The sequence below is a fragment of the Galeopterus variegatus genome, unplaced genomic scaffold, assembly GCF_000696425.1.
Source record: "Galeopterus variegatus unplaced genomic scaffold, G_variegatus-3.0.2 Scaffold949, whole genome shotgun sequence".
NCBI lineage: Eukaryota > Metazoa > Chordata > Mammalia > Dermoptera > Cynocephalidae > Galeopterus > Galeopterus variegatus.
The window spans coordinates 58,076-78,119 of NW_007727060.1; the positions used below are offsets into that span (position 1 = coordinate 58,076).

The window sequence follows — 20,044 nt, forward strand, 5'->3', positions numbered from 1 at the left end:
GGGAGAATTCCAAGGAACACGCATGAATCTCATCCCTAAGATGACTTATTTTGCAGGGTGCTTGGGGCAATGCTACATACACACAAAAGGAATGAGTGCCGACTCCTGGTCAGCCTGTTACAAGCTTCAATTCATTGATTCTCCCAACTATCCCCATTTCCCAGAGAGGAAATGGAGATTCCAACAGTAACTTGCCCAGGCAGATGTTTGACTTTAATAGTAATTCTAAACTCATTTTATTATGACTCTAGCCTATGCTTTCCCAGTGTACCATACTTTCTGCAGTACTACTTCAAATCATTTTACATATGATACGTGTGAATTTTATAAACATAAATCATTATATATGCATCTATTGAAAAATATGTGTGAGTGTGCATACACCAAGAGCCAAATTGATGCTACCTTCCCAGGACTTTGAGCTACTCAGGACAGAGCCTCTGTTGTTCATCTCCAGATCCACAGACCCTGCTGCCATATGCTGATGCTCAATACACAGGTGCCTAATGGATGAAAGGCTGGAGTAATACAGCATTTATCCCGCCCATCTACCTCATTAAGGCAGGAGGAGAAGGTAGACATTCCCTTGGGAGGAACATCTTGGGCGAAGGAAATGTGAGCAGCAAGACCAAATCCTCTGAACACTAGAAAGTAGATCTTCAAGATGTAACAGAAGAATTTATTGACCTGAGTCTCTGACCAGCTGTAAGCACAGTCAATCAAGTGCTCATAATTTCCTAGTTAACTCAGTATAATCTCAGATTTTTCCCCCTTGATTGCTCTTTAGTACTCAGGGGCCATTAACATCTGTTTTAATTTTCCAAGTCTTTCATGCCATAAATTCTGTCTATATATGCACTTAAATGTATAGGGAAATGTTTTTTTTTTTTTTTAACTATCACCTAATGTAGCTATTTTCTGCCTAGATTTCTTTCTTTTTTTTTTTTTTTTGTCTTTTTTCGTGTCCGGCAACGGATCACAACCCTCANAGTAAATGATTGTTACAATCTGTTTGCCCCATCTTTAACTCATTTGCTCTGAATTTTCTGGCTTAAGGATCAACTTTCTTGTTGGAGAGATGGATGCACAATAATCAGGTTCAGACCATCCTACTCTCTGCTTCTATTAACACTATAGCTTTCCTCCACATGGATGCATTTTTTCACTGTGCATCATCTTTTTAAAAAGGTAACATTCTCGGGCCGAGCCCGTGGCTCACTTGGGAGAGTGCGGTGCTGGGAGTGCAGCAGCGCTCCCGCCGCGGGTTCAGATCCTATATAGGGATGACTGGTGCGCTCACTGGCTGAGCGTGGTGCGGCCAGTCTCAAAAAGGACAAAAAAAATAAATAAATAAAAATAAAAATAAAAAGGTAACATTCTAAAATAGATGATGTTAGTACATAGCATAAAACATGCTAGAACAAATCTAAAGCTTCCAAATTATGAGTTCTCAATGAATGGCCTGATTTCAAAAAATAATTGAAAAATTTCAAGAAATAAAATGGACAGTTCCTGGGTGCTTAGTATAATTAAATCTGATGTTTAGTGGGTTCCAACAACCTGCATGCTAGTCAGTCAAATCCTGACTAATAATTTTGAGAGAGAGATAAGGGCTAATTTATTGGGGGGGAAGTTAATTTCAGATTTTAAATTAATGAGAAGATTTTAATCTAAATGTTATAAAATGTGACCATCATTTCGCACCTCCATCATTTTAGGGCAATAACTTAATAGTAATGCCAGTCTCCTAAGACAACATAAAAGAGACACTATATCAAAACGACAGAACCAAAATCATTAAGAGAGTGAAAAGCAAGCCGCAGATTTGAAGAAGATATTCGTAGTACATATATCTGAAAAAGGACACACATCCAGAATTAAGAGTTTTTATAAATCAATTAAGAAAGACTGACAGCTCAATTATAAATTGGACAAACAACTGGGAAAGGTGCTTCACACAAGATTATCCAAATAGCCTTATGCATATGAAAAGATGCTCAACGTTATTCCTCAGCTGAGGAATGCAAAGTTAAAGTCACAATGAGATACTATTTCCCCTAACAAAATCACGAGAAGGTATAGCAGCTGGAATTGTCATGCACTGCTGGTGGGAGTGTAATTGGTACAACCATTTTAGGAAACAGGGAGTACCATTAAAGTTAAACATTATACCCTATGATCCAGCAATCCCACTCCTGGGTATAGAGAAGTGGATGGATACCTTTGAGAGTTTCATTTATTGACAACAGACTATAAGAATGTTTATGGCTGTGATATTCATAAAAGTGAAAAACTAGACACAACCTGAATGTCCATCCACAGTAGAACAGATAGAGAATTGTATATTCATATAATAGAACACTAAAGAAAAGTGAACCACTGGTACAGACAACAACATTGGTGAATCTCACAATGTAATGTGGAGTGAAAGACAGACATAAATTAGAACATTCTATAGGATTCCATATATTTGAAGTTCAAAAACAGGCAAAGCTGATCTATGGCGATAGAGGGATAGTGGTTACCTTTGGGGGATGAAGAGGTTCCCTGACTGGGAACGGAGGTAAGTATCGTTCTGGAGTGTTGGAAATGTGCTGTATTTTGATCTAGGTGGTGGTTATGTGGGTATATACATAGGTAAAATTTCATTGAGTTGTACGCTTAAGATTAGTACTCTTCAGTGTATATACAAAGGTACTTCAAAAAGCTTGTGGAAATGGAATTAAAAGATAATACAAATCTTTCCATGAATTTTTGAAGCACCCTTGTAAGTTATACCTCAATAAAAAGAAAAGAAAGACTCCCTACCTTTTCTTCTGTAGACTGCCCTAGTTCCTCACTGCTGAGTGCATTCCTGGGCTGCATCTCCAGCAAAGTTCTGAAGAGAGTGTTGGATGTCACTGTCAGGAATTCTATTTCAGCATTTGGGTGGAGGCCGTACAGCGCAGGGCTTTCTGGAGGAAGCATTTCCTCGATGTACTGGTGGTAGCCTCGAAAGGCTGGAGTAATACAGCATTTATCCCACCCATCTACCTCATTAAGGCAGGAGGAGAAGGTAGACATTCCCTAGGGAGGAACATCTTGGGCAAAGGAAATGGGAGCAGCAAGACCAAATCCTCTGAACACTAGAAAGTAGATCTTCAAGATGTAACAGAAGAATTTATTGACCTGAGTCTCTGACCAGCTGTAAGCACAGTCAATCAAGTGTTCATCATAATTTCCTAGTTAACTCAGTATAATCTCAGATTTTTCCCCCTTGATTGCTCTTTAGTACTCAGTGGCCATTAACATCTGTTTTAATTTTCCCAGTCTTTCATGCCATAAATTCTGTCTATATATGCACTTAAATGTATAGGGAAATTTTTTTTTTTTTTTTAACTATCACCTAATGTAGCTATTTTCTGCCTAGATTTCTTAAATCAGTTTCTGAAAGTGGTGTTTGTCTGTAATTGTATGTTATGCCATGGTCCCCTCACTATCATCCGGAGACAAAGTGAATATTCATGAATTCATTCAGCGATATGTCCCGATCACATAGTACACCACTACAATCCTTGGAAGTATAAAAACTTCATACGGCCTAGTTGTTAAGGAACTCAGAATCTAAAGTAGACAAAGTGAGTGTGATTTTCACACAGTTGTGTGTGTGACTCATGATGCTTTGTTCTTCCTTCTCAAATCTTCAATCCCAGTTTGCTTGGAGAGCCTGTATCCTTAACAGTGATGGTCAATTGCTGTCTGTGAATTCCAAGGGCATTTTTAATAGCTGAGTCAGCATCTCTGTTTTTCTTTTTTACCGGGAGGATTTTCAAGTCATCTAATCCTTCATATTGTCAGACACAGAAATCTTGATCCAATGAATAAAGGAAGGAACAAGTTAGACTGTCTCACCACCAATGTTCATTGGCTTGGATTTATTCATATTTTACAATTATATATCTGAATAATCAAAATTTAAATACCACCTAACTCGGAGTGACTGAAACAAAACCGCAGGAGAGTTAAACTCACCATTATTAGCCTATGATACATAAATTAGCCAAAATAAAAATATGAGCAAAAAATATGAATAATAAAACTAAGTTAGAATAAACACATCCAAACTGAGCTTGTTTTCCATAAACAAGAACTTGGTCTTCTCTGTTAGTGCTCGCTAGGTAGTTAAAAGAAATTTTAAAGGCTGCCTTCAATAAAAAGAAAATGTTACAAACAATTTGAAGCAAAGAAACTAACCAAAAATGGAACCACTTGGTAATGTTAAAATGCCACGGGGACTGGACATTTGGTTGAGTATATACTCATGTAATGCTGTTGGGACTGCATATGGTGCATACTTTCTGGAAGGACAGTTAGGCCGTCTGTTGACGAACACATGGAGTGTGCCTTCTGTATGTTAAGTGACAAGCAAGGCAAAGGCAGCCAGCAGACTCAAAGGAAAGCGCTTGAGGTTCACAGCCAGACCGACCTGGTTCGGTTCCCATCACTTAAAGATTTGGTGGCCTTAAGAAATGACAGTTTATCTGAGTTTCAATCTCTTCATCAGTAAAATGGGTCTCATACTGGCAACCTAATGATGGTGGCTGTGAGAATTTAATAAGGTATGTAAATAGCTAAGCACACAGCAGGCTTTTATAAATGTTAGTTTTGTCTTCCCTTTGCCCTCGGAGCAGACATGATTATTTTAAGTACATCTTGACTTTCTGGAAGGAAAAGCAAAACACGAGAAATGTCCTACTGTAAATTCTTACTATGATGTCAAACAACTAAAGTTTGAAAAGCAAGGTTTGGTTTGTACAGAAACTGCTTCCCTTTTAATGTTAAGGAGACTGTAAAGATTTCAACATACTCAAGGAGCTCTGTGAATCCCAATTCTGAATCCAGATCTTTTCCCTTCCCACTCAAGGGCTTATTTATTTATTTATTTTTAAAAGATGACCAGTAAGGGGATCTTAACCCTTGACTTGGTGTTGTCAGCACCACGCTCTCCCAAGTGAGCTAACTGGCCATCCCTATATAGGGATCCGAACCTGTGGCCTTGGTGCCATCAGCACCACAGTCTCCCAAGTGAGCCATGGGCCAGACCCCCACTCAAGGGCTTTTATGAAAAGCTGCTTCTTGCTGATGGGGTCATAACTGTAGAGCATTCTTTACAGCAACCACCTTTCTTGTCTTTTGAGGAGAGTTGAGAAGGTTGTTGTAATGCCTCAAAGAATCAATAGTTGTAAATAAACATTTCTCAAAAGAAGATACACAAATGGCCAATGAGCACAGGAAAAGATACTCAACATCATTAGTCTTCAGGGACATGAAAATCAAAACTACAATGTGATATCACTTCACTTCACCAGGATGGCTAGAATAAGAAATGTGGACAATAGCAGTGTTGGATGATGATGTGGAGAAAATAGAACCTTCATACATTGCTGGTGGGAATATAAAATGGTGCAGCCACTTTGAACAAAACAATTTGGTGGTTTCTCCAAATGTTAAACATAGTGTTGCCATTTGACCTAGCAATTCCTTTACTAGGTACATACCCAAAAGAACCAAAAACATGTCTACACAAAATTTGTAAACAAAAGTTCCTAGCAACATTATTCCTAATAGCCAGACAGTAGAAACAGCCCAAATGTCCATCAAATTATAAACAGAGAAACAAAATGTGTATATCAGTACAATGGAAAATTATTAAAGGAATGAAGTACTGATACATGCTACAACATGGATAAACCTTCAAAACATCAAGCATAGTGAAAGAAGTCAGATACAAAGGCTGCATATTATATGCTTCTATTTATATAAAATGTCCAGAATAGGCAAATCTATATAGACAGAAAGCAGATTAATGGTTGCTCAGGGGTGAGGGAATGGGGGGTATTGTGTATGTGTTGTGGGGGGTGAGGGGGGCTAACAGGGTTTTTTGGGACGTGTGATGAAGATGTTCTAAAATGTAATGGTTGCACAACTGTGAATGTACTAAAAACCTTTGAATTGTACAATTTAAATTGGCAGATTTTATGGTGTGCAAATTATACCTCAGTAAATTTTTTTTTTTTTTAAAGAATCAACGGACTAATGCTCAGGCAGAATGAACCTCCACATAATCAAGGATTTGAAGTCATCCTTGCAGGAATCAGGGGCAGGCACATCAACAGGCACAATGATCAGAAACTGGGAAAACCAGCATCCTGCCCACTAAATTGATTCTATAGGATTGCTGTCTCTTTTGCATTTTCCTTTCTGGCATTTAATAAAAAACTCACCCCCTCCACTGCCTCTCCAAGTAGTCTTGGTAATGACAAAAAGCTCACAGTTCACTGTGAGTCTTAAACCAGTGCATTTGCCCATGGCCTTTGGAGTCAAAAACGCCATGGCCCCAAAGTGCTATCAGGGATTGTCAGAAATTACTCAAGGTTAAATTACATTATCATGGTGTCTTTAGAGCTGAAAGGTACACTGGTGATTTTCTAGACAATGCCTTCATTTTACAAATGAATAAGCTGAAGCACAGGGAGATTCAGACTAGATCTTGGTCTTCTGGATTGTCCACCTTCTCAGCACCACCCTTTGCCACCACACCATGCAAGTCCAGACACAGGCCAGTGTTCTGGTGACCTGTGCCTTGATGACTGCAAACAGATCAGCACTCCAGCCAATGCAGTATGGTACAGAGAAGGGCCAGCCTTTGGAGTATGACTGTGAGTTCAAATCCTGGCTCTACTATTTACCAGCCAGTTGACCTCTTTGAGCCTGAGTTTCTTTTTTGATTACATAGGAATAATAATACCCACTCTTCAGGACTGTAGTGAGGAGAAGAAATAGTACACATAAAGTATATGGTACTGACCCCTGGCACAGAGAAAGTATTTAATAAATATTTTCCATTGTTATCACAGATTAAATAATGTACAGTCAAGTATGAAATATGTTAGGAAAATTTACACTTCATAATAATAAAAATATCTCCCACCTAGTAAGCATATTGTTCTAACATTGTGCCAGTGTTTAAAACCTGACAACAAACCCATGAGTTGGTCATTCTTGTCTTGTAGGTGATAAAACTGAGACTCAGTAATACGTCTGAGATCACACAGCAAATATAGGAAAGAGCTTGAATTTGAACCCATGGGTTTGGTTGGTTGGGTTTTTTTTATTTATTTGTACTTAAAAGCCTAGACTTTTGTTAGTCCTTATCAACAAAATAGTCTTCAATATCTGCTAACCTTTAGGTGACCTGATACCTTATTTTAAAGAGCTTGAATTTGAACCCATGGGTTTGGTTGGTTGGGGTTTTTTTATTTATTTGTACTTAAAAGCCTAGACTTTTGTTACTCCTTATCAACAAAATAGTCTTCAATATCTGCTAACCTTTAGGTGACCTGATACCTTATTTTCGGAAAAGTACTTCTTCTGAAAGTGATTTATTATATTACTTATTTAGCACTGCCAAGTACATGCCTTATAGAAGAAAATGTTTTCTTCCTTAACTTTGGCCAGAAACTGTGTAAGGCACATTGCCATTGGAGATCCTCTCATTTATCCAACAAGAGTGCAAACTCATTTATCCAGCAAGAAACTTATCTATTCTCCTAACAGCAAGATGTCACTGAAAGCATTTCGATTCTTCTGAGAAGAGCAGCAGAACTTTAAACTCCACAGCATTAATGAGTTGCCTTTTGATCGTGTTCCAATGCAACCAAAGACACTAATTTCCAAATACATTAACCAATGTGAGAAGCGGCAAAAAGACATCCTGCAGCTGCTGAAGTGTTAGGTCACGTTGCTAATAACATAAACAGCATGAGCAGGAAACATTTGCAGTAGAACAGAATCACTGGGATTTGCAGCCTCTGACACCAAGTCAGTTAATGCTTTAATTTCCTTTGGTGAGTTGAGAAGGTAGCACTGTCCAGGGAGGCCTCAAGCTTGCAAATAAAGCATTTTGATCCTGAAAACCTCACCAGATCTGTATGGGAGGTCAGGTACCTACATTTCTAAAGGGCTTACACACACCAGTGATGCCCCTCAGGTTTCATCACCTATATTTATTTCACAGTTATTGGAATGGGAGTTCAGACTTGTGAAGGTTAATGGACTGCTTCATTTGGCAACAGTAATTCTCCCCTCGGCCAAGGCCAGATCCAGGGGAGGGAACATCGGCATGAGCTTCTCACTCTGCCCTTTGACCTGCACCATCGTTCGGAGAAATCAGCCTCTGGAAAGGTCGCATGCCCGGCCCTGTTTATCTTTCCCATCTCCATGGTAACTTGCTCCCAGACCTCTTTTGAGAAGTGACTTCCAATTGTGTTAAACTGGAAGTATCTCTCTGACATGTGAAATCCTGCTCATTAGAACTGAGGAAAGACTGGGAGATGCACAATTGAAAGAAACACCTAAATAATGTCACATAGCAGGAAAGTCTATTCTTCTTCTGCAGTGTCCCCAAATTTTTCAACATTATTAAAAGTAGTAACAAAATAATCTGTCCTCAGTTTTCTACATTAGCCTAATATACCTTGTCTTCTAATATGTGATTATATTACTTATCAAATTGGACTTAAAGGTGATCAAATCTATACAATGCTTCTCTGAGATGAAGTTTTCTAAGAAATTATAAACAGGAGGGTGTTTAAACTATTAAAAAATCCCACTACCTCTAGCACTGCTCTAGTGTCTTGCCAAACTGGAAACAGAAGTGATACTGTGTGGGGTGCTTTAGGTTTTCCAAAAATAACCAGGAAATGGCCACAGACCTGGACAGCATTAGAGAGAGAGAGCACGAGGCAACTCCTGACACCACTCCTAGCTTCTTTAATATGAGAAGCAAGGGCTGAGTATTTTTATGAGAAAGCACAGCCCTGGTCATGAACCATTTCCACCCAGACACAGGGTTACTAAGATGAGAAATGGGACAAGGATGCCTGGCGTCCATAAACTCCAGTACCAGAGTGATCTACCCCTTCCTCACAGGGTAGGAAGAACTGGGGTCCCAAATCACCACATTTGTCTTATGATATATATAACTATATTACTTTATTATCACACATAAAATATTAATTCCGTATTATCATGATCTGCTAATATCTCATTATGTCATAAATGTCATTTTCTTTCACTTTGTTTGAAATAAGATCCAAATAAGGTTCTCACCTTACACTTGGTTGATATTATCTCTTTTCTTTTTTTACTGTCTTGTTAGATTTTAACTTTATTTTTAAAAAAACATAAATTAAAAAAAAAATTTAAAGGGAATTTATTTTTCATTTGGAATGTATTGATTGTAGAAATTTATGGGGTAGAGTTATATTTCCATACATGTATACAATGTGTGGTGGTCAAATCAGGGTAGTTAGCAAACTCATCATCGCAAAAATTTGTTATTTCTTTGTGATGAGAACATTTGATCTCTCCTCAGCCATTTAGATGTATACAATAAATTATTGTTAATTATAAATGACTAGCACTACTGTACACCACTAGAACTTATTTTTCTTATCTCTAATTTTGTGTCCATTAACTAACCTCGCCCTATCCTTCCTGCCCCTACCCTTGCCAGCCTCTAGTAACCACAAGACTACTCTCTACTCCCTACCATATATGCGTGAGAACAAGCAGTATTTACTTTTCTGTGTCTGGATTATTTCACTTAACAGAATGTCTTCCAGGCTCATCCATGTTGCCACAAGTGACAGGATTTCATTCTTTTTTCATGGCTGAGTAGTAATCCATTGTGGATATATACCATATCTGTCAATGGACAACTAGGTTGATTTTGGCTATTATGAATAGTGTTGCAATAAACATGGGGGTGCAGATATGTTTTTTGTTATGCTAATTTCCTTTCCTTTGGATAAATACCCAATAGTGGGGTTTATCCATATGGTAGTTCTATTTGTAGTTTTTTGAGGAGTCTCCATAAAGTTTTCCATATGGCTGTACTAATTTACATTCCCACCAACAGTGTATAAGAGTTCCCTTTTCTCCGCATCCTCACCATCATTTGTTATTTTTTTTGTCTTTTTAATAATAGTCATTCTAACTGGGGTAGAATATCTTATTTGGGGTTTGATTTGCATTTTCCCAATGATAAGTGATTTTGAGCATTTTTTCATGTATCTGTTGGCCATTAGCACATCTTCTTTTGAGAAATGTGTATTCAGCCAATTTGCTCATTTTAAAATCAGCTTATTTGATTTTTTTGCTGTTATTTGTATATTCTGGATATTAATCCCGTGTTGGATAGTTTGCAAATATTTTCTCCCATTCTGCCAGTTGCCTCTTTGCTCTATTAGTTGCTTCTTTTGCTGTGTAGAAGCTTTTTAGTTTGATACAATCCCATTAATCTATCTTTGCTTTTGTTGCCTGCACTTAAGAAGTCTTCTCCATAAATTTTCTGCTCAGACCAATGTCTTGGAGTATTTCCCCTATGTTTTCCTCTAGCAGTTCTATAGTTTCACGTCTTATAGTTAAGCCTTTAATTCATTTTGATTTGATTGATACCTGGTGAGAGATGGGGGTCTAGTTTCTTTCTTCTGCATATGGATATCCAGTTTTCCCAGCCCCATTTATTGAAGAGGCAGTCCTTACCCTAATGTATGTCTTGGCACCTTTGTCAAAGATTGGTTAGCCATAAATACATGGATTTTTTTCAAGGTTCTCTATTCCGTTCTAATGGTCCATGTGTCCATTTTTATGCTACTACCATGCTATTTTGACTATTGTATCTTTGTAGTATATTTTGGAGTAGGGTAGTGTAATGCCTCCAGCTTTGATTTTTTTGCCCAGGATTACTTTGACTATTTAGGGTCTTTTGTGGTTCCATATGAATTTCAGGATTTTTTTCCCCATTTTTATGAAGAATATCATTGGTATTTTGATAGGGATTACATTGAATCTATAGATTGCTTTGGGTAGTATAGTTATTTTGACAACATAATTGTATCTACTTATGGGGTACAATGTGATGTTTTGATACATGCTTACATTATGGAATGATTAAGTCAAGATAATTAACAAATTCATCACCTCACATACTTATTCACCACATTTTTCTTGAGCACATATTTAGTAAGGTGTTAGTGATCAAAATTTAGAATATTCTATGACTTCTGTGATAGGCGAAGAAAAACTGTAGTGAAATGAGCCCTGGAATTGAAATCAAAAGAAGTGCCCATACTTAGTGGCCTGTGTCAGATCATGCCTCAGTATTCTGGTCTATAAAATGGAGTAAGAGTGTCAGCTCTGCATACCTCACAGGGTTATTATAAATATCCAATGAGTCAGTGCATGCAAGAGTGCTTCACATTCTAAGATGCACAGAAATCACCTGAGGGAGTCTTGTTAAAATGCAGATTCTGATTCTTTTTTTTTTTTTTCCTTTTTGTCTTTTTTCGTGTCCGGCAACGGATCGCAACCCTCAGTGCTGCGCTCACACCTCGCTCAGCCAGTGAGTGGGAACCGGTCTGTATGTGGGATCCAAACCCTCGGCGGGAGCGCTGCCGCGCTCCCAAGTGGCGCACTGTAGCAGTGTGCCACCGGGCCAGCCCGCAGATTCTGATTCTATAGGCATGGGATGGGGCCCAAGAGTCTGCATTTCTAACAAATTAACAAATTTCCAAACTCCCATGAAGGCAAGCCAGAATACACTCACAAAAGGCCAAGAACCCTCAATAATATTTAAGAATTATCTATAAAGTTACATTAATTTTTAAATTTCTTACCAGAATTTTCTCCTCAGTAAAATTAATTTTCAAATGACTTACTAGAGATGGATTCATGAATTCTTCTAAATATACATGACATAGCTTGCGATCCCAGTCATCCGTGATGTGGCCCCCATACATGATCTCACCAAAGAGATAACGGAGGTCTTCCCATGGGACCTGGGGGTGGAGATGGGTAGGTCACGCAAATGTTCACTTCTGGGTCCAAGGTATGTGCCTCAGAATGGCCATGCAGCAGCACACACCCCTTGATCACAGTGACCCCAAAGCCCTTACCAATAGTAGCATTAAAAATGGTTCAGAAATTGTGTACATTTCTGTGTAGAATTTCTTTAGAGAGTTATTTTCAGTGTATTCTGATACATTCAGTGGAAATGCTCTAACACTGAGCTTTTTATGAGATTTTAAAGGAAACTGAGTCATTCCTAGAACATGTTAGACAGGGAAAGTTTATACATTCAAAATCTCATCCAAAAATCATAAGAGGATGTTGGGTCACAGAGCCTTGGAAATATTACACGTTTTCATTATCTGATTTAAATTGGTTTTTATTATCTGATTTAGGACAAGAAAAAAAATCCACACAAATTGGATTTGGAGTGTATTTAGAATTCTGTCATTTTCCAAAAGTCCAGGCATGCAAATCCCCTTGCCACAGATGGATTTGAGGGCTTAGTTTATGGCATGACTGGCCTAATGACTGTTCTAAGGGTGGTAACTAATGACTGTACCATGTGTTATTCAAGAAATTACTGTATCTCCTCTTTATTTGGCTTAGCAGGGTTTGAAGCCTCTCTTTGCTACCCTTTAGCTTCCTCTGGGTTTGCAAAACATGCCAGTTTGCAATGAAGCCTTTCTAGACAGGAACCTTTATACCCTCGGGGCAGTATATTGCCTCCCAGCAGTTCAAGTAAAAATGTAATTATAGCCTTCATCTGTTGCATGATGTGACAGAACAAGTAAAATTGCTTCGACTATTCCAATGTACTTGCTACAAGTTTATTTGAATTTGAATAAATGAACCTCAAATATGTCTTTCTCTTAAGCTGGTTTTTATATGAATGAAAAATAAAAGAGAAGTGCCTAGGCTAACATGTGCTCTCTCCCCCTCCATGGACTGCCTTATAAGTAGCTGAAATGGGTGGGAAACAAAGACTTCTTAATTCTATTTTCCTTTCTGATTACATTTAATTAATGCCTGCTCTACATTTCAGTATTCAATATGTATCTCCCTCAAGATTTTAATCAGCTAGAGAGCTATTGTTATCAGTAATTGATTCTCTTTCCCCAAATCCTGGTCTTTGTTTTTCTCATGTACCTTCTTAAAGAGGGCATGTTCCATAACCAAACTATGTGCACATAATCATTTAATTCCCAAATCCTGATAACTTGCTTTGTGATGTGTGGCAAATAACTTGGGTCGAGACAACAGAGTGTGTGTTAAAATCCCAAGGCTGTGTTGATCCTGGAACCTGAGTGGGAGAAGCTGCAGGACACATCATGATTCAGTTGGTCAACTGTTGTTGCCAAGACTCATGAGAGAGCTGGAGACAAACACAAGTGTCAACTCTCTTACTCCCCTTCATTTCTACCCTAATTGTGTTTAGGATTCAAATGAAATAGTATAGTATTCCTGGTCTCAGCCTCATGGGATGGCTAGGAAGAACCTGAATAAAAGTACTAAATTGTCTATTTCTTTTTCTACCTAGAACTATTATAATAATTTTATGTGCAACAGTTAAAAAAAAACATGCTGAGATCACAAAAATATTATTTTTTTTTGCAGTGGTCAAAATATGCTCAAAGTGTGTGGATTTACTCTTTAATTTTATAAATTTTAAAAAAGTAATAAATATGCTATATTGATCATCACATATTAAAGTCAATTATTTGGGATACAACTGATTCAAAATTTGTTCCTTGGGAGAACACACCCATGTTATGTAGCAAGCGTCCATATTCTCTTTTTTTTTTTTTTCCTTTTTGTCTTTTTTCGTGTCCGGCAATGGATCGCAACCCTCAGTGTCGCGCCCGTACCGGACCGGGACCGGCAACGGGATTGCAACCCTTGGCGCTGCGCCTGCACCTCGCTCAGCCAGTGAGCGGGAACCGGTCTGTATGTGGGATCCAAACCCTCGGCGGGAGCGCCGCTGCGCTCCCAAGTGGCGCACTGTAGCAGTGCGCCACCGGGCTGGCCCAGCAAGCGTCCATATTCTGAGAGCACTCAAATTAACCACTGAAGCTTGAAAAAACTTTGACAACAAAAATTGTAACAACTGTTACCAAAAGAACATAAAACAACCATGTCTACTTAGAAACATGGATGGGTGATCTTAAAGGTCCTTTATAGAAAGTGTGGCATACAGCACAACACCTGGTTGGTTTTGACAAATATATCCCGATTTTAACAGATTTAACTTAATGGAAAAAATTTCCCTCATGAGGATTAAGCCAGAAAATCCTTAGGAATGAATGGTTCTTCCATTTTGAAAACCAATCATTGGGTATATAAGAGTTTACACAACTGTTCTTGATGAGGCATTCCCATTCCCACCTGTAAAACATTTTAGCTATGAAATACAATCATTCATCTAGCTTTAACTTCAAATCAAGGGGAACATTGTTGAGAAAGTCACAACAAGGTGGCATCCTTAATACATAATAATGACATATGCAGGAAATGCACCATTATTTATACATGTGACGCGCTGTAAATTGCTTCCATCATCAGAACTAATTGTAGTGATTATTAATGCAGTGTTATGAACTGTCAGAATTGCTGTATGTAATTACATTTGTGCAAATGCTTCATTACCTGCCTAATGAATCTGGCATATATGCACATGTAAACCACTGTTTTTGTTAACATAATGAAGGACTTTTTTTTTTTTTTTTGCACTAAGCTGCTGATGTAGAACTGGTTTGACCTATCTTATGAAGTTCGAGCATCCACTGCTGGAGAACCTTTGATTTGGTTTATTTTCACACTTGGCAGAAGATGCATATATAGTGCTAGCTATTTCAATAATAGCTTCAAAGAGAAATTATGGTCCATTCTGATAGTGCCCAAAGATTGACATATTCAGTACACTCCTTGGAAGAGGTTATCTGACCACTAGTACTTACATTAGGGTTTGCCTCTAAGTAGTTGTAGAGGACATTGGCACAAATGGTCAGGTCTCCAAGATTGAAAGGATAGCTTCGGCTCCAGCCCTGGGGGCCAAACCTCAGTCTCCCAGCAACACAGGCATGGAAGTAGCACAGAGAAAAGAGGATGCTTTTAAACTCCTGCTCCTTAGTGCACATTTCAAGTGTATCCTTGGACAAAAGAAAAGAAATGCTTGGTTATCCATCTGTACGGCTTCCTAGAGCAAGTCTCTGAATTTTCAATAATCTTGTAAAGGACTTCGAGGGAGATATACTACAGAGGTAACATGTAGTTTAAGCATGGCTACCTATCCTATGAGAGCATAACAGGAAACTCTGACTGGCATTTACCAGTCTGTAGATTTAAGAGAATTCCTTTTATTTTGCTTCAGCTATTCTGAATGCTTCTAAATTCACTAGAAAAGGAGACATTTCATTTTAACCATGCTCACACTGCTCGGCATTATTTTCCCCTCAAAATTTCCCTTTTTCAATCTGGATGACAAAAGGTCATAGTCTTAGTTTCACCATCGTAACAGAATGCTTGTTAACCACAGCTTTCTATTCTTTGGTTCCATGGTAATTGAGAGCAGCTGGGAACATGTGCACCCACTGAAAGGTTATCTGACCACTAGTATTTACATTAGGGTTTGCCTCTAAGTAGTTGTAGAAGACATTGGCACAGATGGTGAGTTCTCTGGGATTGAAAGGACAGCTTCAGATCTAGCCCTAGGAGCTTCCCTTGAAGCCAGATGTGCCATATGACCAAGTATTTGCCGACAGAATTTGAGCATAAGTAATGTATATAACTTCCATGTCATTTGCTTGAAAGGAAATTGCTTGCCCTGGTTGCTACTCTTATCTCTTTTCTGTGGGCTAGAAATGATGATGGTTGGACAACCCTGGAAACCTTGAGTTAGGTATGGTAGAGGCACTCATCAGCTTGGATGTGTGAATAATCTCAGGGGACAGATCTGTTTTGATCCTCTTTATTACAGGGGCTTAACTAATACAATCCCCATGACATATGATTTACTTCCAATGACCTAAAAGTAAAATTCATTGTTGGGATGATTGAATGACATACGGAGGATTGGAAAACATGTGCCCTGTAGACTATACCTGTAAGATTTTTTATGAAAATGCAGAGAGAAAATTGAATATGGTTATGGTCCCAACTGTCATAAAATTAATGGGAGGAAAACAGCTGTCCAATCTAGTGCTTTACCCATTCTCAGATCTGGCAGTTCTGTGAGGCAAACAAGGAAAAGAAGTTGAAGACTACTTACTCCCTCAGCTGGTACTGGGCAGCAGGGGAAGATGAGCCAAAATCCACACCTTCCCACCTAGTCCTTTAAAATTGTCAGATACAGCAGTTCACGTTTGAAATGGATCTGACAACTTGGGCCATATACAAAGTATAGGTAGGACTTTGGGAGCAGGAGTTCAGATCTGGTCTCCTAGGGAACTTCTGGTACTAAACCAAGACTAGATTTGCTCTCTGTGGGCCAGAACCAGAAGAGCTTTTAGTTTCTTTCTATAGTGTTTTTAGCAAAATCCAGTGCACCCTCCAAACATAGTAGTAGAATTGGCTATGCTACATACAGTGCAGACCCGACTAAGTCACTAGGCCATTTTTAGGTAATTTATGGGGTTGGAAATATACAATAGTTAAAAATAACTTTTCCACAACTATCAAATAAGAGTCAAGTTTGTGAAGGAAGAAAAGAGAAATGGTAATCGGAATATAAACAAAAATTACTTTTTTTTTTTTTTTTGTCTTTTTTTCCGTGTCCGGCAACGGATCGCAACCCTCAGTGTTGCCCCCGTACCGGACCGGGGACCGGCAACGGGATCGCAACCCTCGGTGTTGCTCCCGCGCCTCGCTCAGCCAGTGAGCGGGAGCCGGTCTGTATGTGGGATCCGAACCCTCGGACGGGAGCGCCGCCGCACTTCCCAAGCGGCGCACTATCCAGTGCGCCACCGGGCCGGCCCATTCCATGAACTTTTTGATGTGCCCTCGTACTACATAGGTTTTCAGAGTTATTCAAGAATAGTCAAATGTGTCTCCATTCTGCAAATAAAGAAAGTAAGGCTCAGAGAGATTTAAGAGTCTTGCCAAGATCTCAGAGCTTGGGTGAAGAGATGGGATTTGTAGCCATTCTGCCCAAATGTAAGGTCCATGATCTCTCCATTATACCATGGAGGTTGCCTCCTGGTTATTGTTAGAAATGAAATAAATAAGAAGGAAAAACTGAGCCTGATCCTTAGGTATCTTAAAGGCCTATAGATTACTTTTAAGCATATAAAATGTAATATATTTAAGGTTTAAAAAGGATATAAAAATATTACCTTTAAATGTAAGAAATTTCTAAGAGATCCAATTTGTGTATCAAAATTTCACTTCAGGATTATGATCTAACAAGCCACTTAACACCTTCTCGAATGATAGATAGTCCACATAAAACCTAAGGTACTACAATAACTAAGTACATTCATTCAGTTTATATTTCATATAATTGACTTGATTTTATCCTCAGTGCTAAAAAAAAAACAAAACCCATAAGTCAATGCTCATTTCATTATGCTCTGATAACAAAAATGCTATAGGAAGAAAATATGAATCAGGCTTCCCAAGAAAAAAGTGTGTCTACCTCCCATTCCACCTTTCAGGAGAGTTGTATTTTCACAAACCAAGTGATGAGCAAATTAATATCAGAAAATACCCAAACAGCATTGTGAATAGAGAACAGTTATCAGCACATGTGGTAATGCTGTGTGCACATAGCCACCAAATTTACATGCACAATTACCAATTGTTTGTTTCTGCCTGAAAGTTTTACAGAAAAATACATATTCTTATTCTAAAAATATGGCTATCTAGGTATGAAAGGAGTCAAAACAGTACTCCTTTATAACATCTTTAAGAGGCACATACGATTGACCTCTCTATATAGGCAGGTGGTATTTTAACAAGCAATGATTCATTACAGCTTGGTCACTTAATATCAGATTTACATAAATGTTCTGGAATGCTCAAGAAAACAAAGAACTCATATTAAACAAACTTTGTTCATTTTGAATACACATGCCAAAGTTTGGAGGTAAATGCTGATTTGAGGGGAAACATTAAAAATATAGATTTAATTTGATTTGAAAGTTAAAGCATGTATAACAAAAACACCCAAACAACATTTACTTGTCTTGACCTTTCCAGTACTTTTCTCAGCTGAGAGGGGTACCTGGGCAACAGAAGCCACTGGGACTCATTTACCTAACCCAAATAGGTAACAAGGTAGATAGTGTTCCTCTCTCTCTGCCCACGTCACTGGCTTTAACAAGATTGGGCCATGGTATTTCTCACCATATACAAAAATCAACTCAAAATGGACTAAAGACTTAAATGTAAAACCCCAAACTATAAAACTGCTAGAAGAAAACATAGGGGGAAAGCTTCATGACATTGGTTTGGGCAATAATTTCCTGAACATGATCTTAAGAAAACATAACAAAAGCAAAAAATAGACAAATGAATTATATCAAACTAAAAAGCTCTGCACAGCAAAGGAAACAATCAACAGAGTGAAGAGAAAACCTACAGAATGGGAGGAAATTTTTGCATACCATACGTCTTATATATCTAAAATATATAAGGAACTCAACTCAATAGCAAGAAAACAAATAATCTGATTAAAAAATGGTCAAAGGTCCTGAATAGATATTTTTCAAAAGATGACACAAATGGCCAGCAGGTATATGAAAAAATGACCAACATCACTAATCATCAGGGAAAACCAGTCAAAACCACAAAGAGATATCACCTCACTTTTGTTAGAATGGCTATTATCAAAAAGACAAAAGATAATTGTTGGCAAGAATGTGAAGAAACGGGAACCTTTGCACACTGTTGGTGGGACTGCAGATTAGTACAACCACATGGAAAACAATATGAAAGTTCCTCAAAAAATTAAAAATAGAATTACCAAATGATCCAGCAATCACACTACTGGGTATGTATATCCAAAGGAAAGGAAATCAGTATATCAAAGAGATATTTGCACTTCCATGTTTATTGTAGCATGATTCACAATAGCCAAGATTGAGAATCAAACTATGTGTCTATCAACAGATGAATGGATAAGGAAAATATGATATTTAGAAACAATGGAATATTATTCAGTCTTAAAAAAGAAGAAAATCCTGTCATTTGAGACAACGTGGATGAATCTAAGTGAAATGAGCCAGGCACAAAAACAAATACTGCATGATCTCACTCATATGTGTGTGGCAAACGTGATAACCACTACACTACAGAAACAAGCTTCTCACTCATATGTGGAATCTAAAAAAGTTGATCTCATAAAAGTGAAGAGTAGAATGGTAGTTACCAGGGGCTGAGGAGGTTAAGGGGAAAAGGGGGCTGGGAAGATATTGGTCAAAGGATACATATTTACAGTTAGATAGGAGGAATAATTTTAAGAGATCTATCACACATGGTGACTATAGTTAATGATATAATATATTATTGAAAAATGCTAAGGGACAGGTAAAAGTGTTCTCATGACAAAAAGGATAACTATGTGAGGTAATGCACTTATTAATTAGCTAGATTTAACCATTCTACAATGTATATGTACTTCAAAACATCAAGTTGTACACAATAAATACATACAATTTTATATGTCAATTAAAAAAAATTTTTTTTAGGAAAAAAAAAAAAAAGACTGGGTCATGGCAGCAACACAGAATGCCAGGACAATGCAAGAAGATCTGGGAAAGGAGGACATCTGTGACAGAGATCACTAATTGCCTGCCCTAAATGTCTTCTTGATTTTTAGCAGGGCATATGGCTGCCTAAGATAAATGTACTTTTCCCATCCTCTCTTGCTTCTAGGTAATGCAGTGTGACCAGGTTTGACCAATGAAATGAAAGAAGTATTGTGTATTAACTGGTAGGAAGCATCTTTAAAATAAACACCCTTTGTCATCTTCTTGGTTCCCTCTTTCATCTTACTGTCGGGAACATGGATATGGGGGCTGCAATTCTCACAGCCACCTGGGACCATGATGAGCCCATCCTAGAAATGGTGCAATCATGAGCTCTAAAGGGCCAGGTTCATAACAAGTTTGTGGTGGCACATATGAGCTCTGAATGGCCTTCCTCCAGAACTCTC

The 20,044-nt window shown here is 38.2% G+C and overlaps 1 protein-coding gene across 1 annotated transcript in view; it reads right to left on the minus strand.

The window, feature by feature from the left end:
• DNAH11 (dynein, axonemal, heavy chain 11) overlaps window positions 1-20,044 on the minus strand; it is a 364,599-nt gene that overhangs the window by 9,210 nt on the left and 335,345 nt on the right. The window contains exons 79-82 of the mRNA XM_008573669.1: window positions 14,850-15,041; window positions 11,763-11,882; window positions 6,264-6,384; window positions 2,809-2,999 (exon numbers count right to left, since the gene is read on the minus strand). Of these exons, the coding sequence (XP_008571891.1) occupies window positions 2,809-2,999; window positions 6,264-6,384; window positions 11,763-11,882; window positions 14,850-15,041 (624 nt within the window). The remainder of the gene's footprint in view (window positions 1-2,808; window positions 3,000-6,263; window positions 6,385-11,762; window positions 11,883-14,849; window positions 15,042-20,044) is intronic.